Source organism: Hibiscus syriacus, unplaced genomic scaffold, assembly GCF_006381635.1.
Source record: "Hibiscus syriacus cultivar Baekdansim isolate YM2019G1 unplaced genomic scaffold, ASM638163v2 tig00110570_pilon, whole genome shotgun sequence".
NCBI lineage: Eukaryota > Viridiplantae > Streptophyta > Magnoliopsida > Malvales > Malvaceae > Hibiscus > Hibiscus syriacus.
In genome coordinates, this window is record NW_024062785.1 from 151,058 (window position 1) to 178,902 (window position 27,845).

At 36.1% G+C, this 27,845-nt stretch overlaps 8 protein-coding genes across 11 annotated transcripts; 3 read left to right on the forward strand and 5 right to left on the reverse strand.

Annotated features, from left to right (window-relative positions):
• Positions 1–2,105: 2,105 nt before the first annotated feature.
• On the reverse strand, positions 2,106–4,276 carry LOC120132938. Its single transcript, XM_039149616.1, has 4 exons — positions 4,265–4,276; positions 3,099–3,419; positions 2,752–3,026; positions 2,106–2,661 (listed from the first exon to the last, which is right to left on the reverse strand). The coding sequence occupies exons 1-4, from the start codon at positions 4,274–4,276 to the stop codon at positions 2,106–2,108; spliced, it is 1,164 nt and encodes a 387-aa protein (XP_039005547.1).
• A 1,449-nt stretch (positions 4,277–5,725) lies between these two features.
• Positions 5,726–10,893, forward strand: LOC120132885. The gene is made up of 10 exons (XM_039149578.1): positions 5,726–5,946; positions 7,065–7,333; positions 7,913–7,996; positions 8,380–8,706; positions 8,823–8,958; positions 9,046–9,208; positions 9,299–9,427; positions 9,947–10,141; positions 10,280–10,402; positions 10,639–10,893. Exons 2-10 carry the CDS (start codon positions 7,150–7,152, stop codon positions 10,750–10,752), a joined length of 1,455 nt encoding a protein of 484 aa, XP_039005509.1. The 5' UTR covers positions 5,726–5,946; positions 7,065–7,149; the 3' UTR covers positions 10,753–10,893.
• On the forward strand, positions 7,222–13,730 carry LOC120132889. Its single transcript, XM_039149583.1, has 9 exons — positions 7,222–7,362; positions 7,913–7,996; positions 11,216–11,542; positions 11,659–11,794; positions 11,883–12,045; positions 12,136–12,264; positions 12,784–12,978; positions 13,117–13,239; positions 13,476–13,730. The coding sequence occupies exons 3-9, from the start codon at positions 11,248–11,250 to the stop codon at positions 13,587–13,589; spliced, it is 1,155 nt and encodes a 384-aa protein (XP_039005514.1). The 5' UTR covers positions 7,222–7,362; positions 7,913–7,996; positions 11,216–11,247; the 3' UTR covers positions 13,590–13,730.
• Positions 13,731–14,411: 681 nt separating this feature from the next.
• LOC120132894 (lamin-like protein) lies at positions 14,412–21,303 on the reverse strand. The gene is made up of 4 exons (XM_039149587.1): positions 21,299–21,303; positions 16,997–17,002; positions 15,692–15,879; positions 14,412–14,867 (listed from the first exon to the last, which is right to left on the reverse strand). The coding sequence occupies exons 3-4, from the start codon at positions 15,870–15,872 to the stop codon at positions 14,521–14,523; spliced, it is 528 nt and encodes a 175-aa protein (XP_039005518.1). The 5' UTR covers positions 15,873–15,879; positions 16,997–17,002; positions 21,299–21,303; the 3' UTR covers positions 14,412–14,520.
• LOC120132939 (chorismate mutase 1, chloroplastic-like) lies at positions 16,781–18,014 on the reverse strand. Its single transcript, XM_039149617.1, has 4 exons — positions 18,011–18,014; positions 17,395–17,513; positions 17,153–17,245; positions 16,781–17,059 (listed from the first exon to the last, which is right to left on the reverse strand). The coding sequence occupies exons 1-4, from the start codon at positions 18,012–18,014 to the stop codon at positions 16,781–16,783; spliced, it is 495 nt and encodes a 164-aa protein (XP_039005548.1).
• On the forward strand, positions 19,218–21,509 carry LOC120132890. Of its 2 annotated transcripts, none has more exons than XM_039149584.1 (2): positions 19,218–19,297; positions 20,342–21,509. In XM_039149584.1, exon 2 carries the CDS (start codon positions 20,388–20,390, stop codon positions 21,192–21,194), a length of 807 nt encoding a protein of 268 aa, XP_039005515.1. In that variant the 5' UTR covers positions 19,218–19,297; positions 20,342–20,387; the 3' UTR covers positions 21,195–21,509. The 2 variants fall into 2 exon arrangements, with proteins under 2 accessions (XP_039005515.1, XP_039005516.1); XM_039149585.1 differs by lacking the exon at positions 19,218–19,297 and adding an exon at positions 19,896–19,941 and having other exon boundaries at positions 20,280–21,509.
• Positions 21,510–21,742: 233 nt separating this feature from the next.
• LOC120132896 (membrane-anchored ubiquitin-fold protein 1-like) lies at positions 21,743–23,913 on the reverse strand. Its single transcript, XM_039149591.1, has 5 exons — positions 23,738–23,913; positions 23,158–23,451; positions 22,354–22,515; positions 22,141–22,231; positions 21,743–22,058 (listed from the first exon to the last, which is right to left on the reverse strand). Exons 2-4 carry the CDS (start codon positions 23,294–23,296, stop codon positions 22,176–22,178), a joined length of 357 nt encoding a protein of 118 aa, XP_039005522.1. The 5' UTR covers positions 23,297–23,451; positions 23,738–23,913; the 3' UTR covers positions 21,743–22,058; positions 22,141–22,175.
• Positions 23,914–24,644: 731 nt separating this feature from the next.
• Positions 24,645–27,231, reverse strand: LOC120132887 (UDP-glucose 6-dehydrogenase 2-like). Of its 3 annotated transcripts, none has more exons than XM_039149579.1 (2): positions 27,161–27,231; positions 24,645–26,315 (listed from the first exon to the last, which is right to left on the reverse strand). In XM_039149579.1, the coding sequence occupies exon 2, from the start codon at positions 26,267–26,269 to the stop codon at positions 24,830–24,832; it is 1,440 nt and encodes a 479-aa protein (XP_039005510.1). In that variant the 5' UTR covers positions 26,270–26,315; positions 27,161–27,231; the 3' UTR covers positions 24,645–24,829. The 3 variants fall into 3 exon arrangements, with proteins under 3 accessions (XP_039005510.1, XP_039005511.1, XP_039005512.1); XM_039149580.1 differs by having other exon boundaries at positions 24,645–26,281; positions 27,140–27,226; XM_039149581.1 differs by having other exon boundaries at positions 24,645–26,288; positions 27,140–27,197.
• Between the last annotated feature and the right edge of the window lie 614 nt (positions 27,232–27,845).

The following is a 27,845-nucleotide window of genomic DNA, read 5'->3' on the forward strand; positions in this document are numbered from 1 at the left end:
TAAGTTGCTTCTGATCTGATGATTGCAGGAGTAATACTGTCAAGCTGCTTCACCTGTCTCGTCTATTTCCTCGGATCCTACGTGTGAAACACTAACACGCTAAGTCATCGACTTAGTGAGGCAATAATAATAAGGCAATTGTAATGAAAATGTCATGATCATATGAGATGAAATGCAAACATGTACTTAATCAATGTAGTATACATCATCAATACCCATACCTGTAAGCGTATGACTGTAACATTTATGAATCTGTATTAATAAGTTTATTGGCCCATGATAGCATATTGAGAACCTAAGGTATTTGAGTAATGTGAGGTTGTGCACTATGCTGTCACCACAGCTCGTATAAATGCACCGAAGTGCCCCGTAGAATTGCACCGAAGTGCCCCGTAGAATTGCACCGTAGTGCCATATAATGATGTCCATAAGGACCACATAGAATTCCTTAAGAATCATATACATATACTATGGATCAAGTATGTGTCTTTCAAGACTTCACACAGGTTCCAAAGAATATACATATGTCCTAAAGAACCGAGTATACCCTCTACCCTTGGCATGCCAACTATACCTATAGTTCTCATCTACATACATGGGCTTTTACATTTCAAGTAGTCTATATCGCGTAGACATGTAAATTCTTACCTTTTCACATAGCTCATAACTTTTCCCACATAGTCATGTCATATAATGCATTTTATATGAATTCATGTCATGTCTCATAATACCGACTATGCTCATGTACCAAGATATAAAATCTAGACTTATCACAAGTCTAGAATGGAGTATATTTCTATAATCATGCTATGCATATGCACTCACCTATACTTCTTTGCCTTTTCCTCGATCGATCCTACTGGTAGATTGTTCCCGAACTTGTGTAGGCTCGGTATCTACATAAACATAATTTTCAAGATGATCATCAGATGTCTATGTCTTGCAATTAAGCTTTAATAGCTTATTAATTTAAGAAATTAATAGCTTAGTCTTTCTTTCTTTCTTCTCTTTTTTTTCCCATGGGGGAATCGGTTCCCCCCCTGGGGTATCGGTTCCCCTCTAGCATTCTGGAATTTCATATCCGTTGAGGGGGTATCGGTCCCCCCTGGGGGTATCGATTCCCCTCTAGTATTCTGGAAATTCATATTCGTTGAGGGGGTATCGGTTCCCCTTGAATGGGTACCGATTCCCCTAACCCAGAAATCCTATTTTGAGCTCGGAAATCATCCCATTTCAGCTCAAACATACATATTTCACTCTCTTTACTACTCTTAGCTTTCATACACTTACTTTAACTAATTATTATCCATTAAATACCTCTAAAACCTAGAAATCTAATTCTCCATGTAGAATTTAAGAATCCAACCCAAATTCCAATATGTTCTAATTTGAATTCTAACACCTCATACTTCTTAGTTAGCTTCTTGACAAGTCAAAAATCTTATTCAAACTTCAAAAACTCATTCCTATCAAAATTTCATCTAAAAATTCATTTTCCAAATCTATCTCTAAAACACTTATCTTGTTGTTTTAATGTCATATAAGCTTTCCTTTAGCTTATATAACATCCAAACTTTCATTTCAAATCTTAAAAATCAAAGAAACTACCAAGGTTCAGATTCTTACCTTTACTTGCAAGCTCCACGTTGAGAGAAGGAAGATAAGAAAATAAGGAATAAGGAAGAAGAAATGGGATGGTTCTGGAAACCTAATGTCACACGTGGGTTCTCATATAACCCCATAACATTTTATTTTAATTAAAATTTCCTTACAAATGACCATTTGGTCCTTACCTCCATCTCATATTTACTAACCATACTTTTTAAACTATATAATTATTCTACTTTAATCACCAAATGTTGAAACTTTGCAAATTAATCACTCACCCGACATGGAGGATGTTACACTGCCTCCATCAGAAAAATCATAATTAGCAGCAAAATTCCAATCAGCACTCAAGATTTCAAAAACCTTTGAGCAATTAGCACTTCGAACTCTGGTTTCCATAAAACAAATAACATCAACACATAAATCCTCCAATCTCCTTATAACTCTTCTCAGTTTAAGGCTATTATTGATCCCCCTAACATTCCAAAAACTAATAATCATTTGTTAGGAATAGGAGGGTCTCCACTACCACCACCACAAAATATCTCACCCTTAGCTTTATCCAAATGTTCTTTCTTTTTTGTCTTGATTTCATTAAGAAGCATAGCAACACCCAAGGATGCTGTCATGGTCTTCCTTGGCCCATCAAGAACACCTCCTCCAGCAAGAGACTCAAATTTGCTAGAAGAACCAATGTTATCCTTCTTTTTCTTCCTAGACTTCTTCTTTTGATTTAAAGAATCCTGTAGAGATGGAAAATCTCCACCACAGTTTGTAGCTATAGGGATGATTTTATCTCCAGCAATATCAATCAGATCACCACTACCAGAAACTTCCTTAACAGAGTTAGCAATAACAGCATTCCCAGGAGATTGAGAAACAACACTTTCCTTTACCTCAAGTTTACTACCTTGAGAAGCAAGATCATGCAGTATCTTAACCTGATCATCTTTCCCAGGATTATCTGTCATTTCTTTTTCCACCTGCAGAGTGGCAGCAGTAAGTTCCTGAAGAGCAAGGACAGAAACTTCCTCGATAACACCCAGTTGCAAACTGGTAGCCCACTACATCTCACTGTTTGGTAGAGCCTTCTGTGTAGCAGAAGTAGAGGGAGCCAAAGGCAAACTAGAATTGTCAACCAACCTCTCTTTACCAGCATAAGCAGGAGCACTTGAATTCACCTTCTTTCTCCAAAAATGAGATTCTTTAGTTTCCTTAGTTTTCGAAGGGCCTTTTAGCACTTCAGCACAACTACTTGCTAAATGGCCAAAAGTATTACACTCTAAACAAAACTTAGGAAACCAAGGAGCATACACTCGAATTTTTGCAAAAGAGCCATCACTTAAGACTACCTGGATCACCTCAGGGATCACTGCCCCAGCTTCAACCTTGACACAAACTTTGGCAAACTCGAGCCTCTATTTTGAAGCAGTAACAGAATCCATGTACAATGGATTACCCACAACACTTGCTATATAACTGAGACCTACTCGAGAAAAAAGCTCTAAGGGAACATTGTACAGCTGAACCCAGACAGGCATACATTTAAGATCAAAATCAAGTTTCCTTAAGTTCGGTTCCCATTTCCTTAACACGAGAGGCTTGTTTTGAATGTGCCAAGGGCCATTCTCAAGCACCCAGTCTCTCAATTCCAAATTAGAGAATGAAAAAACATAGAGATTGTGCCCAGCCAAGCTTAACATGCGAAGCTTTCCCCCACAGAATCTCTGCAATACGCTGCATGGAGCCAAAATTGGGAACGTCTCCAATGAATTGCCCAACCACAACACAACCCCATTCAATGATTCCCTCTTCAATTACAGCAATAGGAGGCTTTACAGTAGAAATACCCTCCAGCAATTCAGGCGGAAAATACTATAGGGATTGTTCTTTCGTTCCTCGAAAAAGCTTTCTCCAATCAAGCTCAGAAGACAAGGGTTCCATAAAAATCAAGAAAGAATTGAGAAATCAGAACAGTTACAACCAAAATCAGGAAGAAAAACCAGCAATCGGCAGCAAGGAAAACGAAGCTCCAAATGCCCATTAGACCTAGATTAAATGTTTTTATTTATTGGTTAAACTACGTATTTGGTACCTAAACTTTCAATTTTTTTCCTAAACTTGTCGTTAAATTTTGAATGGGTACTAAAATGAAATAAAACTAAAGGTTTTAACGGCGTGTACTAAGATGAAACAAAAACTAAACTTTATATATGATTTTGAGAAAATCGAAAGTTTAGGTATTAAAATAGACTAAAACTGAGAGTTTAAATACTAAATGTGTAATTTACCCTTATTTCTTATAATATAGTATATATATATTACATTTACTCGAATTCATAATTGAATAAATTAATTTCATTTTTTTTATTAAATTTCAAGAGTGTGTTTGAATATTGTAAAAATAATTATAATAACGTGTATTGTTGATGTAGTAGTTACATTCTCTCCTGATCACAAATCTTCACGTTTCTTTAGATATTTTTATAAGATATAATTACACGCAATCTAATGAAATCTATTAATTTAAAAAATGAATAAAATTTTGAAAATTATTTATATATTTATAGTGTTTCAATACAGTAAAATTTACAAATTATAGATATCTAAATATCCCTCCAAAATCGAATTATTAGGTAACTTTCTGAAAAAATACCTTAAAAGCCATCATTTTAAAAGGAAAAAAGAACTATTTTGGGATCATTTCTGTATACAAGAAAATAATAAGTACCCATTTGAATTATAGAATCAAGCTAAGGTACCAAACATTAAATTTACCCAAATAATTGAATGAAAGTAAAAATGCTAGGTGGCATGCAAGGGCTTAATTGATATTTTATCTGTTTCTAAATCTGTTAGAGTTTAATAATTGTGTTAAACACCTATTTTTCAAAATCGAACAAAACGAAATCGATGACTCATCACATCGAAGGAGCCTTAAGAAACAAAATTGCCTCAAAAATAAATTGTACTAATAGTCACCAATTTTTAAGACCCCTTACAATTTGGTCATAAAACCTTTAAAACTTACATAAAATCTCTAAAGTTTAAACATCTCACATCAACTATGGTTAACAAAAGGCTTAAATATAAAATAAGTGCCCAAATTATAGCACTTTTCTCACGAATATGTGCCTACAATATTTTTTGAATGATTTAAGAGTTTAACGTTACAAACATTATCACTTTAGGCGTCTGATCCATCAACGACGTTAATTTTATTCATTAAGTGACACGTGCCACTATCTCGTAATTTTAAAGTTTATTTAAAAAATGTTATTATATTTATTAAAAACCCCTAATTTCTCTTAAATTACAAAAAGTTTCAAAATCCATAAAATCCACAAATCATATCCCTAACACCCGTCGCCGACCTTTTCAGCCATTATCACCGCTGTCGACGTAACTCTTTCCATCATCCTAGTTATAAGTCATTGTATTTATCACCGATTGGTTTTCGAAATCACATGGGGTTATTATTTTCATCTAGGGTTCGCGAGGTATAAAACGTCAATTCACCGTCGATCGATCATAATTTCATAGGGATTTTGATCGTCAGAGGAAGGTGAGGTCTGGTGGAGCCTCGTCGATGGCAAAGGACAGCATCCAAAGTGGGTTTAGGGGATGAAATGAATGTTTTCAAAGTTTTGGGTTATTTCAAATTTTCTATGTGTTTTTAAATATAATTTTATTTTTTAAATTTTAAATAAAAACTATATTGTGAAACATATTACTTAATAGATGAAATTAAAGCCGTTGACGACTTGAGTACCTAAAATAGCAACGTTTGTAACATTAAGCATAAAGATCATTCAAAAAATAGTTTAAACACTTATTCGTGAAAAACTCTATAATTTGAACAATTATTTTATATTTAAGCCTTAACAAAGCGATCAAAATAAAAATATTCTTAAATCTAAGTAATTCTAATGTGAGTTTTAAATACTTGGTGATTAAATTGTAAATTATTTAAAACTTTAGGAACCATTAATATAGTTTACCCCAATCTCGAGTAAAAGAAAGGAGCTTTCAAACAAAAGCTAAATTGAACGCGGCATGGAACAAAGCTCCATCTCCATGTCTTCCCTCCGTTCATTTAACCCTCGTTTTAATTAGCCATAAGAAGTCCCTTCTCTACTAATTCCTTTCTTACTACTTTACATTCTTTCATCTCTTTATTTATTTATTTATTTTTCCCATTCTTTGAAAGAAAGAAAAAACACATAGAACTTGCATATTTTTTGTTCAATCTTCTACCCGGATCCGACCCGAATTGTTCGCAGTCTGCTTTACTCACCAGAGAGATCCCTTTTCTGGAGAGAAAGGAAAACGATCAAGGTAACTTTCATTTGAATTTGATCAATTTCTCTTAATTTTATTATATTTGTAAAGATATTTGCTTTTGTTTGTTTTCCCTCAGCACATTCAAAGTTTTCTGTTCATAAAACTTGAGTTTTTCCCTGTAATTTCTTCTTTAGATTCATTTTTTTTCTCGTTTCTTGTAGACTTGTAGTTAGCAGCATTGACTTTTAATATTCATTTTAATAATGCTTTCTTCCCCCCCCCCCGGCCCTTTTTTAAAGGTATGTGCTTTTGATTATACGATTGGTTGATTCTGCATGTGTATTATGTATTAGCTAAATTTCAGTTCTGGATTCAAAGTTTCAATTTTTTTCCTTGCCATTTTCTAAGGAATAAAATATGCTATTAAATCTTGTTGACATGGTTTTCTTTAAAGTTTGAGCACTGTTGCTTCTTTTCATCATAGCCAAAAAACAAGTATTTTCCAATTTAATAGAGTTTTTTTTATTATATATATATATATATATAATTAAATTAGTTAAAAGTTATTTTCCTCTTACTTTCATGTTACTTTCTGATGTGGGACAGATTTCATTGTTTCTGTTGGCCTCCATCCTCTTCATTTTTGTCTCCTTAACTTCATTGGATGTGGAGTCTAAACCTTCTTTTCTTCTTAGTTTTTCCATATTATATTTCTGGTTAAACTTCAAACTTCAAAGAGGTTTTGCTTCATGTTTAAACACTCGGTTTCTTTATACATCGATCATCTTAAGTTTTTTCAAATTATTATTTTTTTGGGATTATTTCAAGGTTGTTTTTGTTTCTCCTTTTTAGATTTTTTGTTCTGATTTAGTTAATATGGAAGGTTTAAGCTAAAAAAAATCCATGATTAATTGAGGACTGTATATTTGGTTCTTAACTTAGTTGTTTAAATCTATACTTGTTTGATAATATGCTATGTTATTCGAACTTGGGCGTGTCATGTCCCTCATATTTTCCGGACATGAGTTCTTTACATAAGGGTTTTTTATGATTATGATCATGATCATGATGGTTCCAGATATATTCACCTATAAAACTTGTTTTTTTCACCCTGAATTGATCATGTTATGGGTGTCTGTTGTTAACTGCAAGTCTTTCGATCTCTCCTACAGTAAATTCGGCTTCTGGCCAAAACGGCTGGCATATTCATTGTAGACGATATTTGCTGTTATCCAGGGTTCTGCAATTACAGTCTTGATGGGGAGTTGTGTATCAGCACCTGCCAAAAGAATCAGGACTGTGAGGAGATCCCGTCGTCGGATCCGAAAATGCCGTGGGAAGGGTACCAGTTCTATGACGGATGGAACCAAGAAAAGGAATAGTGATGCCCGTGTAACGGATATAGCTGTTAGTGGATATGTACATATGGATTTTGAGAATGGTATAGCCACTACTCGTAGAAAATCCGAGGTTTCGAACTCTTCATTTCATCTCACTCAGTTGCAGTGGCATCTGAGTCAAATTGATACAAATGGTAGATCATTTATTTCGGTAGATATTAATAGTTTTTGCAAATACATTTTGCTAATATATAAGATTACGGAAAACTTGTGAAGAAATGATGTAAAACAATTTTTTTTTCTCCCAAAATTGAAGGCACTGCTTATTTTTTAAGATAGGTAATGAGTATAGATGGTAGTCTAACATATGCATTTTGCTAATTGAACTCAATAGTTGGATTAGGGTTTGAATTTGACATGAGAATGCATTTTTTTATTGTTTTTCCATATTTGGAGGATCATACTCCGTACCCAAGTTCGAATATTTTTCAAAACACAAGTATCAGACATGTAAACTTAAAGAAAAATGATGGCACTCTTGTAGTGAACTTTTCATTCTATGCAATGAAATGTCTTAACAGCAATATCTTTGTTGTTATTTTCTTTTAGTCCTTTAGCACTAGATTTTAGTATATACTACAAATGAAAATCCAAGTTGACTAAGTTTTTCCTTGCTGCAGGAGCTTCCCAAGAGGATGCTTGGTTCGATTCAGTTAGTATTCTTGAATCTGATTCAGATGATGACTTCATCAGCATTCAAGGAGGTAACCGACGATTCAACCTTTACTTGATGATAATTTAAAGTTCTGTAATAAAAAATAGAGCATGATGATATAGCAATGGAACATTTTGGAGCTGAACTATTGAACTATCAATCACCGCATGAAACTAGTAATTATCTTGTCTTAGTTTTTATGTATCTTCTGAATTTTAGACAATGGCGGGGGCTAGATATATCACAAACTTATGATTGCTAATTTTCTCGGTGTATTACATTGTAGAGTTTGCGTTGTTTAGTACTCTACCATATGAACTGTTTAGTGGTTGTGTGCACAATTCTAAGCAAGTAATTTTGAATGGACAACAAGAAGATTAATCATCTATGACCGTCTTATATATGTAATTTGTCCGGACTTTTCTTTTCCAGATGGTTTTCCGTTGTGTAATGCCATTGGGAATATGTCAAGTGGTCAGCTGCTTCAGTATGACGGAAAGGCCGATGAAATTTGTAATAGGAAGAAGAAACCATTAGATCATCGTTATGGAAGCTTTAAAGGACTGAAAGAGGATAGGCGTAATTCCGAAGAGAAAAACTTAAGATCGGGATTATCAAGAATGATTCCTTCTGTGAGTTTCAATGAGAAGATTTTAACATCGGGTACGACTCCACAATCCCAAAGAAAGAAATCAGCTGTTTTAAGGCTTTCTTTCAAGAGGAGGTCGTCGTGTGACGCAGAAGACAAACTTGAAAACTGTAAGCAGTTTGGGTCAAGTTTATTTCCAAAGTTCTATTCAGTACTACTTTATTGAGTTCAATGATTATTCCTAAAGTAGAAAATTTGCTTATAATATCAACTTCATCGATAACAGGTACATCAAAACGGTTTTTATATCGTCCCAGAGCAGGATATATAATTCCGTGTAGCAAGGATGAGAAGGCGGGTCGAGGATGTTGGTCCGAGATTAAGCCATCAACTTTTAAACTTCGAGGCGAGACCTATTTCAAGTATGCTAGTGATTCTCACCTTTACTTATCTTACGTGTTAATAGTTTTATATTGAAATTCACGACTGATGATTTATTTTCTGTACAGAGATAAACGGAAGTGTCCAGCACCGCATTTCTCCCCGTATACTCCAATAGGTGTTGACTTGTTTATCTGCCCAAGAAAGATAAATCATATTGCCCAACATATCGAGCTTCCTAATGTAAAAGCAAATGGGAAAGTTCCCCCTCTTCTAATTGTTAATATTCAGGTATATTGCTCTGCAGTTTAATCATTAATAAAAATGCTTCCCAGCAATTTCTTTTAAGCGATTTGTATCGTCACATGTCTTCTCTTGCAGTTGCCAACATATCCTGCTGCAGTGTTCCTCGGTGATGGTGATGGTGAAGGAATGAGTCTTGTTCTTTATTTCAAAGTTCACGAGAATTTTGACCAACTCATTTCTCCACACTATCAAGAGAGCATCAAGGTAACATTATAACATTCCACTTTTGGAAAGCGTGGTAATATCCGTAGTCTCGGTAATAGAAGGGTACCTAATCTGGTTTCTCAGGCTAAATGGTTCACTAATTTTTGCTGATATTGCTCTGACTCTTCATATATATTTGAAGTACTTGTGTTGATGCCCGAGTCTGACTTGAGGATGAAGATATTACTTTCCAATCATCTTTTAAATACATGAAAAACGTTAAAAATACGTTTAACGTATCGTGCTGGAGACATACCTATATCTCATACCTTCTAATTCAAGTAACAGATTTAGATGTACATTTTAGCTTCACTGTCTTGGCATCACATGCTTGTCTCGTGTTTTTAGAGTATTTTGTAGTTCTAGTATGGCAGATAATATGAAAATTGAATTGAAAAAATGGGATAACCTTATCTTTTCGGTCTATGTATCCAGTTCATTCATCCAATATTAGCCACTTTTTCTTTTATCTCTCTCTCACTTTGTAATGTCTGTTTATAATTTCTGCTTTTTCTCCAGAAATTGGTCGATGATGAGATGGAAAAGGTTAAAGGGTTCGCGATAGACTCGATCATTCCCTTCAGAGAAAGGCTAAAGATCATGGCCGGTTTGGTTAATCCCAATGATCTCAATTTGAGTTCTACCGAGAAGAAACTCGTAAATGCTTATAACGAAAAGCCGGTTCTCTCACGCCCTCAGCATAATTTTTATAAGGTATAGCATACAAGCTTCTACTTTGTTCATTGGGTTTGTTAGTGTTTAGTTGAGCCGATAGATTACAGACACGGATAGCAGTACTAAGTCATTCTCAGGATCGGTTACGAGGATGTTGATTCTATAATTCGCATGCAGGGTTCTAATTACTTTGAGATCGATCTGGACATTCATCGCTTCAGCTACATATCGAGAAAGGGGCTTGAGTCGTTTCGAGATCGATTGAAAAACGGAGTTCTTGATCTGGGTTTAACCATCCAGGTAATACCCCAATCTCTGATTGGATACTAATCCGGGATCTAGCCGAGTTAATGTCATTCCGGTCAAGCAAGTTCGATGTATTCGACTTCTGTGCAGCACTTGCGATTTCCTGATCACCAATAAAAACACAGAATAACCAAAAACAGAAAGGACATTATACTTTAAAATACAGTAAACTTGGCCTAAAATCATCGATGTTTAACTTTGGGTTAATGATCTTTGCCTTTGATCGACAGGCACAAAAACAAGAGGAGCTTCCGGAGCAAGTATTGTGCTGTCTGAGACTAAACAAGATTGACTTTTCCGATCACGGCCACATACCGACGCTTCGGACGTCTCTGGATGCTTAACGGGATTGTCGTTGTCGAAGTGCATGATACCAAATTTAGAAACTTGCATGGAGGGATCAATTTCATTTTGTTGAATCTCAAACATTATTATAACACCAGCTTTACCGCAAATATATTTAATGGAATGCTTGATTTCTCGTTTGAGGCACCAATACGGTATTACATTATATCGTTTCAATTTTCATAGCAGTCCATATCAACTTGTACCTAAGGGCATGATTTTGACATTTTTATTCAATTTTCTATTGTTTAGTTTGAGGCACCAATACGGTATTACATTATATCGTTTGAGGCACCAATACGGTATTACATTGTAGAGTTTGCGTTGTTTAGTACTCTACCATATGAACTGTTTAGTGGTTGTGTGCACAATTCTAAGCAAGTAATTTTGAATGGACAACAAGAAGATTAATCATCTATGACAGTCTTATATATGTAATTTGTCCGGACTTTTCTTTTCCAGATGGTTTTCCGTTGGGTAATGCCATTGGGAATATGTCAAGTGGTCAGCTGCTTCAGTATGACGGAAAGGCCGATGAAATTTGTAATAGGAAGAAGAAACCATTAGATCATCGTTATGGAAGCTTTAAAGGACTGAAAGAGGATAGGCGTAATTCCGAAGAGAAAAACTTAAGATCGGGATTATCAAGAATGATTCCTTCTGTGAGTTTCAATGAGAAGATTTTAACATCGGGTACGACTCCACAATCCCAAAGAAAGAAATCAGCCGTTTTAAGGCTTTCTTTTAAGTGGAGGTCGTCGTGTGACACAGAAGACAAACTTGAAAACTGTAAGCAGTTTGGGTCAAGTTTATTTCCAAAGTTCTATTTAGTACTACTTTATTGAGTTCAATGATTATTCCTAAAGTATAAAATTTGCTTATAATATCAACTTCATCGATAACAGGTACATCAAAACGGTTTTTATATCGTCCCAGAGCAGGATATATAATTCCGTGTAGCAAGGATGAGAAGGCGGGTCGAGGATGTTGGTCCGAGATTAAGCCATCAACTTTTAAACTTCGAGGCGAGACCTATTTCAAGTATGCTAGTGATTCTCACCCTTGACTTATCTTACGTGTTAATAGTTTTATATTGAAATTCACGACTGATGATTTATTTTCTGTACAGAGATAAACGGAAGTGTCCAGCACCGCATTTCTCCCCGTATACTCCAATAGGTGTTGACTTGTTTATCTGCCCAAGAAAGATAAATCATATTGCCCAACATATCGAGCTTCCTAATGTAAAAGCAAATGGGAAAGTTCCCCCTCTTCTAATTGTTAATATTCAGGTATATTGCTCTGCAGTTTAATCATTAATAAAAATGCTTCCCAGCAATTTCTTTTAAGCGATTTGTATCGTCACATGTCTTCTCTTGCAGTTGCCAACATATCCTGCTGCAGTGTTCCTCGGTGATGGTGATGGTGAAGGAATGAGTCTTGTTCTTTATTTCAAAGTTCACGAGAATTTTGACCAACTCATTTCTCCACACTATCAAGAGAGCATCAAGGTAACATTATAACATTCCACTTTTGGAAAGCGTGGTAATATCCGTAGTCTCGGTAATAGAAGGGTACCTAATCTGGTTTCTCAGGCTAAATGGTTCGCTAATTTTTTCTGATATTGCTCTGACTCTTCATATATATTTGAAGTACTTGTGTTGATGCCCGAGTCTGACTTGAGGATGAAGATATTACTTTCCAATCATCTTTTAAATACATGAAAAACGTTAAAAATACGTTTAACGTATCGTGCTGGAGACATACCTATATCTCATACCTTCTAATTCAAGTAACAGATTTAGATGTACATTTTAGCTTCACTGTCTTGGCATCACATGCATGTCTCGTGTTTTTAGAGTATTTTGTAGTTCTAGTATGGCAGATAATATGAAAATTGAATTGAAAAAATGGGATAACCTTATCTTTTCGGTTTGTGTTTCCAGTTCATTCATCCAATATTAGCCACTTTTTCTTTTATCTCTCTCTCACTGTGTAATGTCTGTTTATAATTTCTGCTTTTTCTCCAGAAATTGGTCGATGATGAGATGGAAAAGGTTAAAGGGTTCGCGATAGACTCGATCATTCCCTTCAGAGAAAGGCTAAAGATCATGGCCGGTTTGGTTAATCCCAATGATCTCAATTTGAGTTCTACCGAGAAGAAACTCGTAAATGCTTATAACGAAAAGCCGGTTCTCTCACGCCCTCAGCATAATTTTTATAAGGTATAGCATACAAGTTTCTGCTTTGTTCATTGGGTTTGTTAGTGTTTAGTTGAGCCGATAGATTACAGACACGGATAGCAGTACTAAGTCATTCTCAGGATCGGTTACGAGGATGTTGATTCTATAATTCGCATGCAGGGTTCTAATTACTTTGAGATCGATCTGGACATTCATCGCTTCAGCTACATATCGAGAAAGGGGCTTGAGTCGTTTCGAGATCGATTGAAAAACGGAGTTCTTGATCTGGGTTTAACCATCCAGGTAATACCCCAATCTCTGATTGGATACTAATCCGGGATCTAGCCGAGTTAATGTCATTCCGGTCAAGCAAGTTCGATGTATTTGACTTCTGTGCAGCACTTACGATTTCCTGATCACCAATAAAAACACAGAATAACCAAAAACAGAAAGGACATTATACTTTAAAATACAGTAAACTTGGCCTAAAATCATCGATGTTTAACTTTGGGTTAATGATCTTTGCCTTTGATCGACAGGCACAAAAACAAGAGGAGCTTCCGGAGCAAGTATTGTGCTGTCTGAGACTAAACAAGATTGACTTTTCCGATCACGGCCACATACCGACGCTTCGGACGTCTCTGGATGCTTAACGGGATTGTCGTCGTCGAAGTGCATGATACCAAATTTAGAAACTTGCATGGAGGGATCAATTTCATTTTGTTGAATCTCAAACATTATTATAACACCAGCTTTACCGCAAATATATTTAATGGAATGCTTGATTTCTCGTTTGAGGCACCAATACGGTATTACATTATATCGTTTCAATTTTCATAGCAGTCCATATCAACTTGTACCTAAGGGCATGATTTTGACATTTTTATTCAATTTTCTATTGTTTTGTCTATTTTATTTATTATATTTAAATTCTTATTCAGAGTTGCCGGACCAAACTTTAAAATTCAAACATCCACATTTATGAAATGAGAAGAATGAATGATTGCACTTTGTGTGGAGAGAAGCTTCAAACAAAGAAAGAAGAACATGGTTCCGAAATCAATGCCCTGTGTTCAGGATACCAAACAAAACATCAACAGAAAGTGACCTAGTCACATGCACAACTTTGGACCCCAATGTTCAAACATTTATATCCCGAATCATAGAGAATATCGAGTGATTTTAGCGATAAAAAGGAATGATCTTTTTCTTAATAGGTTCGAGTTTAAGTAACTACATTAAGATGTATGTGCATCAGCCGTCATCAATAGACTATTTTTTTTTTGAATCGATATTATCTTATAATTATTTTAAATTTTTCATATCTCTGCGTGACAAAACTCGAATTTGAAATATAAAAGCGGCAACTGTTTAAACACTTGATGAAAGAACTAAATAACATTGCATTTTCCCACAAATTCAAACAATAATTTCTCCTAAAGCTAGTTTCATGTCAACTATTTTGGAACAAAAAAGAAAAGAAAAAACACACCAATAATTTAAGAAGAAATGGAATATGAATCGTTCTGATTCGGCTTCACAATTGATGAAGGAATTATCTCGAGTTCGATCTCGATTTCGAAACTACCAGATTCGAACAAATGCATCCCACACTGCAGCAATGGCGAGAGCAGCTGGTATAACAAGCTGGCCTCTGTAGACAATGGTACTCGGTGAGGAGCCACTCTTTTCGTCCAACGGAGCAGCCTTAGGAGGTGGAGGCGGGTTCTCGACACGGACCGCTAGCTTCATGCCTCCGTAGCAGAACCCTTTGCCGCTAATGAAATAGTAATGGCGAGTCACGTTAAGCGGAACCACATCCCTTCCGGCTCCGGTTGTCCAGTTGTGAAGTGGATGATCAGTATTGCATGACTCATAGTCCGTCTTGTTCACCTCTAGCACGTCCATCTGGTTCCGATCGTATACGAAAACTGGGAAATAAAAAAACAAACACAAACAATCAGATGCATAGAACTATCAGCCACTTTTCTTAAAAAAACTATAACTTCAATCAACTGTAACTCAAAAACAGGATCTGCAGCAACTTAATGGTCTCAGCTCTCAGACCTCAGAGGCGAGTGTCATACATTTTGGTGGATCGTTCCTTTAGATCCATATTCGAATATGTGTTCGAACGAAATTAGTTACTAGTTACTCGAACTCGGATATGAATACTTCAAGAACATGAAGATTCGGAATAACATGGATCCAGTGCTTAGAGAGGCTTGTTAGAGGGTTTTGAAGACCAAAAATGATTTCATATTTCATTTTACATAAACATGAACAATGAATCTCGACTACAGAAGCAACCAAAGTACATTTTCCAGACCAAAGGAGAACTTCCCCCCCCCCCCCCACTTTCCTTCATATTTCTGCATTTTCTGGGCCAGCAAAAATATGAACTTTAACATCAATTTGAAGACCAATAAACACACAAAAAAGCACAATTAGAAACTCCATTCCTTCAAACCTATATTAAAACATTCCCTTTTCTTAGTTCAACTTCAACAAAGCGATAAAAAAGATTAAAAAAAAGGTTAAGAATATTCTAAAACTAGCAGTTAAACTATATCTTTCCATGGAATCAAAGACAAAAATTCAAGATTTGAGATTACCAATTCATTTGAAAACAACCCATGTCCAGATCTATCAATTTATCAACCATAAAAAGAAGGTAAAATGGCGATAGCCAGAAAAGGAAAGAAAAGAATAGTGTAAAGTTGATCTAAAGAAAGAAGAAGATAGAGCAAGTTACAGAGCCAGTCGCCATTGTAGAAGTGCTTCCCTTTAGCCCAGACAGTGTAATTGACATTAGTGGTCCAACCAATGCCTCCCCCTCCCACAATGAACCTTGTAGCATCCGCCTGTTGAACCATTAACACCAAAGCTAATCCCAGAGCTGCCATTGTCATCGTCATCACTTTGCTTCTCTCCATTGTTGAGCTTGTTTTCTCTTTTGGTTTGCTCTGAATTGGCTTTGGAATTGCTTCTGGTTATGGGTTTATAAGCAAATAGCCAGCTAATGGTTACCGATAAAAAGAAGAGAAAAAAAAAACAACTTTTTTTAGGGTTGGGGCAGTTTCTAGATCCACAACTGGTTCAGATTATTATTTTTATCTGGATTGAGTAACATGGGTTAAACAAAAGTTTTATTTTTTAATTTATTTAAATCAAATATTATAAAAATAATTGTTTCGATTTAATTATTCTATTTACAAAATCAGTATTTAGTGTATTAACTTGATTAATAAAAAAAAACCCTTATTTTATGTTTCACAAATTCACAGTTTTTTCTTCTGCTTCGAACTTCATTGATTTTTTTCTTTTTGCTTAGTCATTTGTGTTATAGACAAAACTTTTGCATGAAATGAGCATGAGTGATCCTTCATAGTTGTATGTCATTATCAAATCCAGAGTGGGGTACATAAATTGTATAAATTATTTCATGTAGGTGACAATGGTCCCTAGTTTAGGGACCATTATGATTGATTTAATAAATTTGGCCCAAAAACATCAAAAGAATAAAAACCAAATGACCCTCTCCCATGTGTTCATAATTATTAAGGGTGTAGGATCATCATACTTGAGGGTTGATCATTAAACCTGCAATTTCTTTAGCCATAATGACATACCATAAAAGAATTCCATCTCTTAATTGCTCCAAATCGACTCGATCAAAACTCGATAAAAAGATTTTATAAACCACAAAACCTAAATATAACTCGAAATCGATAAAATAATCAGACTTGTATAAACTAAAATTTATATAACTCGTACGATCCGGGTATAATCTGTATCATTATAAAAGCATTGCAATTTACAACATGAACATACTTCGGTTTCATCATAACAGCTGAATAGAGCTGTTTAAATTCATTCCGATCAGTCTAACCTTCTCAACAGGTACTCGACTTGGACTTCCTTCGTCGACAGGCATGATCCAGTCGCCGTATAAGTCGGCTACCAAGCTTGGGTTTATTTTGTATACCGGATCACTGTCGTTTTTGCATATATCATCACCCTGCATTACTTGTCCGTATGTTCTGGTTTTCGTTTCTACTCTTTTCTTGATCGATTCTTCGACCGAGGGAAATGTCAGCAACTTCATCAGCAAATCCCTGTCCTGCAAAAATGGAAGAACAAATAATGCGAACAGAATCCGATAAATGCTTCAATGAGCAAGTCTGGGAATGGAAACTCATGTCATAAACAATACCTGTTCTCTAATGGCAGCTTGATAAGCATCGGGAGATGTCCGGAATTTACATTCTGATACAAATTTTCCGTAATGAATTCTCTTCGAAAGAGCCTGCAATGACGCATAAATGTTAAGCATCCAGTGGTTTCCTGAACATCATGTTGTATCCATACAACCACCAATCGGAACAACAGGTATCTATCTACGCATGCCCTGAAAACCAATAGGAAATGCACGTGAGACCTGGCTTAAATATTTACCTGCAAACACATGGTGTCACAAACGGCGGTAGATCCACAATTGCCGTCATCTCCTTCCTTTGCTAATCTCGGAATAATATTTGTGAAGTTAAAAACCGAGCACTCAACAGTGGAAAATTCTGAATGTCCAACAAATACATCAACATTATGGACAACGAGAGATACAGATCATGTGCACCGTGCAGAGGATTAAATTCTTCGAATCGAATGCCATTCAGTATCATAATAGATCAGATCATACCATTACTCAACATAACAATTTAAATCTTATATTCTCATGATGCCATAAAGAGCATCATTCATCACCAAAAGATAGTACGAAGAGATGTGTTGCTCCAAAAGTAGCGTTTGATGCATATTCAAAAAACGAGTATGAGACACGACCCCCCAAAGACTCTCCAAATATGGAAAAACTTCAATAAATATCGAACACGCCAATGTCGGACACATTCATATCCGACACTTACACTAACGAGGAAGAAGGGTCATAGAGATGGAAGTACTCCACAAGTCCTTCAAGAGGCTACTTAATACCAATTTCCCAGCTGATGACTATATTTTCCCGTGATATCATTTTACGCTTTTCGGATACGAATCGAAGACCGACCTAACGTACCCATTCTTTACACTAACGAATACTTAAGAGTTCAAATAAAACACACAATGAACAGAATACTTCATATATTAGTGAGTGAGAATGTGGAGTTGTGGACAAAGGGAGCAATAAACGTAAGTCCAATGCCACTGCAAAATAGCGATAAAATGTAACGCCTCCTATCATTTTACCTAAGGGTATTTCAGAGGTGGCAACAAGGGGTCCGGTAATTCGTCTCGGAAGAATGGATGCTCGTCTGGGCTCATGTATCTGCCAACCTAATGGATAATTAAAGGGTTTATCAGCAAAGCAATGTGGATTTTGCTACACCTATTCCCTTTCTCTCTCTGCTTATTGACTCTGACATACCTGAGCTGCTGAGCATGAAGCTTTTCGGTTTCTCGAAGCATGTTCTCGACCGAAGAGCCATGGAACCCCTCCACTGAAAAGGCATCAGGGTCATATGTATTCTCATTATGACAATATTGAGCTCTCTCTAGAAGGCTAAATATTATGCTGTCCTCCAGTCGAATTAAGGAGTACATCACTGCCTCGAGGGTCAAGTTCCCACTCTCGTCCACCCTTAGCCTCGCGTCGTTGATCTATAGAGACGTTACCGACACATTAAGTCGACATAAACCTCCATCAAATGTCAAAACAAAATCATCTACCACACCATGGAAAAACCATGTAGATGGGAAAATATTGAGAAAATAATGATTTGTATTAATTTGCATCAATGTCGTTCCCAACTCTTTAGTTTTCTTTAATTATTGGCATCTAATGTATGCATGGAAATGAATCTCAAATAATCCTCTGAATAATTGAAAAATCGAATATAGATAACATAGATGTGCATATGTGGCAGAATAGTGTTCAGAAGTACAGAAATCAATGCATTTATCCAAAGATGCAGACAAAAACATAAAATGTTGGTTTTTAAAATCATCACTATACAATTTTATTAACAATCTCATCAGTCATCAACTTCTTAAAAACAATGGACCAATTTGTTAGTTTTTAAAATTAAGGGATCATTTTGTAAATTGTTATAATAGTATAACTAAATAAATACCCCAAAACCTTATTCTATCTGCGTATTATACTTTGCCGATGCCGTTTGGATCCGGTTACTCAAATACGAGATGATTTTAAAAAAAATGTAAAATATAATATTATATAAAAATTAAATTAAATATTTCCTTTTACTATAAATATAAGGAGTGAAAAGCAGATAGAAAACGAGAGCTTTGAAACTCGTTGTTCTTCTCTATTTGTTTATCATCAAATCACGATTCAAAGTACTCCGTAAGATTACTACTTCAAAGTTTCTTTCTTTTTTTGTTTTCAATTTTCTGTTAAAAGACGCGTTTAAATTTAAAGATCGTATCTTTTTCTGGGCAAGTATTGTATGAGTTAATGGCTAGGTTGTTTGCGAAGTAACAACACTTTCAAAAGAGAAAAATATTTTGTTTCTTTCTGGGTTTTATGTTATATGATCATCTAAGGTGTTTCCCTTTCTGGGCTCTTTCATTTTGTTGCATATCTGATTCAACTTGTAGTTGTTTTCGTTCTTGTGTGTATATTTTTCAATTTTCAATAGTAGCTTTAAAATGAAATGATATATTTTTCATTCTTAAGAATTGGGTGTTATTTGAATCCCATCCTACTAGTTCCAATCTCATAAGAAAGATTGCAAGAGCTTAGCTAAACTTCGGGTTTTGCGCATCGAATGGTTTGATAACGGAGTTGTATGATAGCTTTGGTTTACCATGTCTTAGCTTTCATAAGCTGAAATTCGAACTTGATTGAGTCGAGGAAATTTGCAAGGCTGCATCTGCAAATCAAGTGCCCAAAGCTTGAAAATAGCTCGCTTTGTGAACCAGTCTTCACTTTTTATAGGGAAGAACCAATGCGTATTTTGTCGAATTAGGTTTGCTTCCGACTTAGAAGTCAAGCGATCATCCTGCATGATTTTTCAAACTCAAATTAGGCTTGCATCCGACTTAGTAGGCAAACGATCATCCCGACTTTGGTCCTCACTAACCACTGTGAATTTTAGTTTCGTGTTTGTTTGTTGAAGATCTATGGATGAGCAAATCTTAGTGTTTTCCCTTTTGATTTGTAGTATAATATGCATGTGTATTAATGGGGAGTTCATTCGAAAAGGACTGTTAGACTGATACATTTGTTGCATGCAATTGAAATAGAAATGCTTACTGAAGTCTTTGCTGCCTAAAGTGCCTATTATTCTTACTTGGTTTTCAGCACTTTTTGTATATATATTTGCAGATGGATCTTATCGATTTTACGATTATTTTATAATTATTAATGCTCAATTTCTGATACTAGAAATTCATGCTGGCTATGTAAACTTGGTTGTGTTCCTTGTATCAACATGTGGAGTTTTGCACCCAACTGTGTTGCGGGAACTGTTGGAAGAAAAAATGATTTTCTAAAGCAACCTCATGCTGCATCAGAATGTTCAGACGATGAAAGCTCTTCTGTGGTTAACAGGGATGAGTGTTTAGAATGCCCTATATGCTGTGAATCCTTCAACATCGTAGAAAATGTGCCCTACGTTTTATGGTGTGGTCATACCCTTTGTAAAAACTGCATTCTAGGACTTCAATCAGCTGTTGTGAAATTTCCGACTCTACCGATTCAACTTCCGCTTTTCATTTCCTGCCCGTGGTGCAATCTCTTGTCATTTCGTCTGGTTTATAGGGGAAATCTCAATTACCCTCGGAAGAACTATTTTCTACTTTGGATGGTTGAGAGCATGAATGGTGATAGACTGAAGTCTCATTCTTCTTTCTGTGAAGATCATCAGCTTGGCTGTTCATTGAACGATAATTCAGCATCGCGGAACCAAGTGACTCAGAGTAACTACAGAAGGGGACAGTATATGCATCATTGTGAGCCATCAAGATCAAACCACACTCATAATAATCTCGCTGATTACTTCAATTCGGAAAGAATATATTCTTACCTTCGTAAGTCTCTGGTTATCTTCATGCATCTGGTAGCCAAGTTCCCTTTAGTCATCATATTTCTCTTAATCATCCTTTACGTGATTCCCGCCAGTGCCGCCATCTTGGCCCTGTACATACTTATTACCGTAATATTTGCTCTCCCTTCATTTCTCATTTTGTACTTTGCATACCCGAGTTTAGAGTGGCTTGTCAAAGAGATCATAACTTGAGAGAGTTTTGATTTCTAGTTCGGCAAGCATTGTGAATATAAGTTTGCACGTATAGCACGATGCTTCTCCAATTTGATGACTTCTCAATGCCCGGATTTTACGACAGTTTCTTCCGCAAAGCTTCTCAATATCTACTTTTATCTGGTGTGTGCTTGTTTTTTTTTTATTCGTGTATCAGGAATTCTCATCAGATGGCAACCGAGGTTCCCGGATGCATCAGGAAGTGTTCTTATATATACAGTTGAAATAGTTGTGTAAGTCATTGAGAAAACTTACTACTTGTATGCTTGGACAGTTAAAGTGTGTTTGTTATTAGATACATGCTTACAAATATATGATTTTTCTGCATATGACTGTTAGTCCAAGACTGGGTGAGCATCCTGTGATTAAAAATCATTTGCAGGATCATATACTATGTTACCTAAATACGAGTCGAGTATGTCGAGACGAGTATGCTCAGTTTTTTCGTATTTTTAGAATCCTTATTGCTTGAAGGATCATATACTGTTTAATTCAAATAACGAAAACAATCTATGAAACTGTAACAAACTATGAGACATGAATCTATATCATCGGTAAAAGTATGACAACCAACATGAGTTCAATTACTGGATCAAAGATGATATCGTACAAAAGACGAATTGGAAACACACAATGCATTTGGTATGACAAAATGGGACACAATCTGCGGTTCAATAACTTGAAACATGAAAAAGTGAACGGATGGTGATCGGCTTAACAAATAAGGCGTAAAACAGAAGCAAAAAATCCGACCTATATGAAAAATCTGCAAGATGCAGACCGCCTTCATCAATCGGAGAAGTCCCCAACTTGATTTTCTATGCCAGCTCAAGGACTCCTCATCTGCAGACAACTTTTAGATGGAGTTTAAGTTTAAAAACCAAGGGTTGTGTTAGCTGACAAATAAACAGTCTAGGGAAACCACCTGAAAATGATGTCATCCCCTCGGCGAACTGTGGATTATAATATGGCACAAACACATTTGTTTTGCTGTGCGTGATTTGTTGCCTTCTTCTCTGCTTGGTAAAGAAAGATACAAGTAGTAAATGCATGGATTAAAATTCCTAAAGAAAAAAGGTAAATTCAAAACTGCATATGAAAAAGTTCAGATTGGAACCTCAGAGATAATAAATTGTACCTTTCTCCGTCGGAGGTTGAACGACAACATGCATCGTCGTCAACCCACCGGGAATATCGCAGAGAGGACTTTGGCACTCCCCCAGTGTTTTTCTGTTCTCTAATATTTTTCCAGCACTAATTAACTTAACATCTTTCACTGTCCTTGGACCATTCTCCTTCTCTGCACAAAATTAAACAAGTGAAATTACACACTCGGCTTGCAATTCAATTATGAACTGTAACAGCAAAAGTGCCTCGAATCAAATGTTCATCCCTCGAAAAAGCATGAAAACCCGGAATCCAACATGGACAAACATTTCGAACAGAAACACCAATGATGCAATGAAGCAAACTAAAAACCAGTACAACGTGTTGGTTTTAGCTACAAGAAAGAGAGGTCTTCAGTGACATGCAGACACTCGTAAAAAAAATTGACCTTGCTGTTCATTGTATACCCGGGAAAGGCCCGAAACATTCCTTGTTCATATTCGGTAACACGTAATTTCGGTTCCCTAGGAAATATTTTCATGGTTAGGCATTTCATACAGCAGTAAGTAATCATCATAGCAAATGCATTTTACTGATCAAAGAACACATTCCAGTTTCTCTGCAACGGATTTCTGTCCTGATTCTGAAGGAAGCAAATCATAAGATAATATTTTCTCACATAGTTTCTATTATCTGAACATTCAACCAGCAATACAAACAAATAGCAAGATCCCACCTTTCTAGTTCAAGAGCCATATGGAAGAATGGAACAGTAACCAAAAGACATTTTGGATTTAGTCCAACGTTTTCAAAAAATAAAAAAAAAACAACTAACCTTTAGGCCATTGTGCAAGAACGCTTTCTTTCAAGGTTGCAATACTGGTAGCAGCAGGGAAGGTTTTAGGACCAATATCTGACCCATCAGTCAATCTAAATTTGACCTCTAACTGATCTTGAACACCAGCCATCTCCATAAACCTTGAAACTTGAAAAATCCCAACACCCCCAAGATCTTTACTTGTACCCTTCTACCTTTCTGTAAACAGAAACCTCAACCTTGAATGCTGTAAAGACATCAAAAGGTGGAATTCAACCTGTTCGGAATCCGAATCTTCTTTCAATTCCCAAACTGCGAATACCATAAAAAAGAAAGATTGAATTACTTGACTCAGAGTCAAGTTAGAAACAGATATGCAGGGAAACTGTAAAAGGTATCAACTTCAAGAGAGATTTGAATAACAGTTCAAGACATAAACACACATCAAAATCTCAAAATAAGTAAAGCATCCACCAATAGTTAAAGAAGAACAAATCTCAGAGTTAAGAGAACCAAGCCAGTCAAATTCCAAAACTTTATCACTCCAAAAACGAACAAATACTTAAAAGCAGTGTAAAAGTTTAATGGGTTATCTTACTTGATTTCAGAATTGATCTGGGTTGGTTTTTGTTGGCTGAAAAATCCAAGCTTTGAAGAGAAAAACAAGAAAAGCCAACTGGGCTGCTTTGTAATTATTATATTATTAGATCAAATCAATAAATCAAGAATGAAGAAGAGATCAAGCAATATGATATATTAATCATACAACAAACATGTATGAAAGATGTTAAGGCAACCGACAATTATTTACTGCTGCATCTTCATTTGATGGCAAGGGCTGTGTTGGTTTATATAGAAATACAGATGATCGAATCATCCATTCCGACTAACTATCTATGAAGTTTTATCGTCCTCATAGTCGGTACCAGTGTCGAGCTTCTGAACATTGATGACATTCTTCTTGGCACTAACAATTTTAATTCTAGCCTCCCTCAAGTCGTTTAACGCTACCTCGAAACTGTGATCAGATGTCATCCCCTCTTCTGCACATTGTACGGCTTCCTGTAGAAAAAGATTGTACCGCATCCGATAATCACCATGGGTCTCAACGGATGGTAATGCATCGAACTTGGCCTCTTCCGCATTTTTAGTCCATGGCTTTAGAATATAATGTCGAAGAAGCAGGAAGATGTTTGTTGCTTTGAACACAGCGATCACATGTCTGCAAAGGATCCCTTCAAAATTGATAAATTGAACTCTCAAAAAGAGGAAATAATTTAGTTACTGCTAATTCCCTTAACAAGTAATTAAGGATAATAAATCACGTTATTAATATTATCAGTCAATCTTATATAATTTTAATTGATCCCTCGACATAATTGAAAGAAAACAATGAATAATACCAAGAATTGAAGTATTCCATCAAAGAGGTATGAAATTTCAACGATCTACAAATGGAAGAAGTTCAAATCGAGCAAGAACGTATGTTCCCTAACAAACAACAATTGAAGGCACAACACATAGCCTTTCTTTTATCTTCGTCATGATTGTAAAATTCCAATTATGCTTGACTTACTATGGAGGAAACAAGGTACAACACAACTCGTCATCTAAAAATTCAACTGGAAAGAATCGAACTCGAAATGTAATCGCTTGTATCCATCATAAGCATTCAACCTGTGCATGGCACTTATGCTACAGCAGGCATGTCCTTGAGCCATGCATCCAGTGGCTTACCGATCGAGTAAACGATGAAACCGATCTCCCTCAGCTGTTCCATGTTCACGATGTTCCTTCCATCGAAAACAAAAGCCGGCTTCTGCATGTTGTCGTATATCCTCTTGAAGTCGAGTTGCTTAAATTCATCCCACTCTGTCAGAATGCAAATACCATGAGCATCCTTGGTTGCCTCATAAGCATCCCAGACACAGCTGACCTGCTTAACAGTTGTGGGGCTCATGGGTTGCAAGTGGAGAGGATGGTCCCAGTCAAACTTCTTCATGGAAAGATCTCGTTGGACCTGGTCCTCGGTGACCTGCGGATCATATATGCTCAACCGAGCTTTGTCTCCCAAAAGTCCTTTGCATACATCAATGGCAGGGGTCTCCCTAGTATCACCAGTATCCTTCTTAAAGGCAAACCCTAGAATAGCAATCTTCTTGTTAGAAACAGTGTTGAACATCGAGGCTACAACACGGTTAACAAATCGGTTTTTCTGATAGTCATTGATTTTAATGACTTGCTTCCAGTACTCAGCCACCTCAGGAAGGCCATTGCACTCACAGATGTAAACCAGATTTAGAATATCCTTCTGGAAGCAGGATCCACCGAAACCGACACTAGCATTCAAAAATTTGGGTCCAATCCTCGTGTCCTTACCAACAGCATAGGATACCTGTGTAACATCTGCCCCAGTTGCCTCACAAAGAGCAGACATGGCATTTACGGATGAGATCCTCTGAGCCAAGAAAGCATTGGCAGCAAGCTTGGAAAGCTCTGCAGACCAAAGATTGGCAGTAAGAATTCTCTCCTCAGGGACCCAATGAGCATAAACAGCCTTCAATGCTTGGATAGCCTTATTGCCTTCTGGGGTTTCACGCCCTCCAATAAGAACACGATCAGGATTGAAAAGATCTTGAATTGCTGTTCCTTCAGCAAGAAATTCTGGGTTAGAAAGGATTTGGAATTTGATTCCCTTGCTGTTGTGGGTAAGAATCTTTTCAATTGCCTCTGCAGTTTTGACAGGGACTGTCGATTTCTCAACGACAATCTTGTCAGATTTTGATACCTCCGCAATCATACGGGCAGCGCTTTCCCAATAAGTAAGGTCTGCAGCTTTGCCAGCTCCAAGGCCCCGAGTCTTGGTGGGAGTGTTGACAGAAACAAAGACAATATCAGCCTCACGCACATGTTTTTCTACATCAGTGCTGAAGAAAAGGTTCTTGCCACGACATTGTTTCACAACGTCATCAAGACCAGGCTCATAGATAGGGAGCTGGTCACTGTTCCAGGCAGCAATCCGAGGCACAGAGATATCAACAACAGCCACTTCAATATCCGGACATTTAAGTGCGATCACGGCCATTGTAGGCCCACCAACATAACCAGCTCCAATGCAACAAATCCTCATTTTCTTTGTGTACTACAACATAAAAAATGAGAAACAACTATTCAAATAACATAATGGCGAAAACCATTCCTGGATCCACCCAACTCAAAAACTTAGAAGAAACTTAAAAACTCATTTCATCTTGAAAACAATAAGAGCCATAGGACAAGTTGTATTTCAACATCTGATCATCACCTTTTCAAGTTGTATTTCAACATCTGATCATCACTTTTTCGAGTGCATATCTAAACTATGTTACATGGGCTCGAGGTAAGTGTCGGATACTAGTATGCATCTATGAACCTTATAAGGAAATGAGCGACATAGCTCCTATACAATACAAAAGTTGAACTAATACTAAAATCATATTCTATAAAACAATGACCAGAGAAGAATATACCATCAGATCTGACCAAGGAATCGAATCACCGACGGCCATCTCTACTTACATTTGAACTAACATATCAGTAAAATAATAGATCCAGAAAATTTAAATAGAAAGTAATGAAATCAATACAATTGAATCCAGATCCGTAAAAATCAGATTGTATTCAAAGTTCTCATTCAAGTTTATTGAGCAAAATGTTTACATACTTCACAGATCAACCAAGAGCCAGAACTAGAAGACATATCTGTTTGGTCAAACCAAGCTTTACGAAATTTGAAACTATTTACTTCACTTCATGGGAAAAAAAGAGAAAGCTATTTTGAATCTGGTCAAATAGAGACTCAGATCAAGAACCACCTCTGAAAACGAGTCAAACTTTAAGCCAGTTAACAATCAAAGCACTGTCAACTAAAAACACACTACCTAGGAAGTGAAGCTGATCAAATCAAGAAAGATAATATATCTAAAGACAATAAAATGGAATAATTTTGCATTAAATTTACCTCAAAAAGTCGATTTTTTAAATAGAGACCAAGGAATTCAGAGAGAAAGAAGACCAAGGCGTTTTGCTTCCACGACGATATGAAAAATCAGAGGAGTGGGGATATCTATTCGAGGGGGTAAATACGTCACGTGATTGCCGACGGACACGGGAATTGGCTGGCAAGTGAAAACGGTGCCGCATTAACATCTATTTAATATATTCTCAACGCGCTTCTTTTTTAACAGCAAGGCATAATCTGTTCTGGACTCGATTAACATGGAGACCTTCCTTGATGCTAATGAATTTTAAAAAAAGATATATGCTAATGAATTGGATTAAGACTTTGACTAAGTTTTATGCATAAATAACGTATTTATATGTAAGATATATTACAGTGTTTTGGGATAATAAATTCATTAATTTATTTCAATAGTTAAAATAAATATTATTTTTAAAAAAATTAAAATTCGAATAGTTATATCTGCAGAATGTATATATATTATTAATAATCAAGAGATATTCTAAACATATTTTAATATTACCTTATTATTACTGTATATTATTTGGAAAAAATGTCAAACTAAAATAAAACCAAAAGATATTTTTGAATAAATGGATCTTTTCATTTATAGTATAAAAATTTGAGGTCTATTTTTGTGCTAAAACCCCATATCCATAATTTTAGCATACACGATTTTGCAAGTGATTAATTATATGATTGTTTG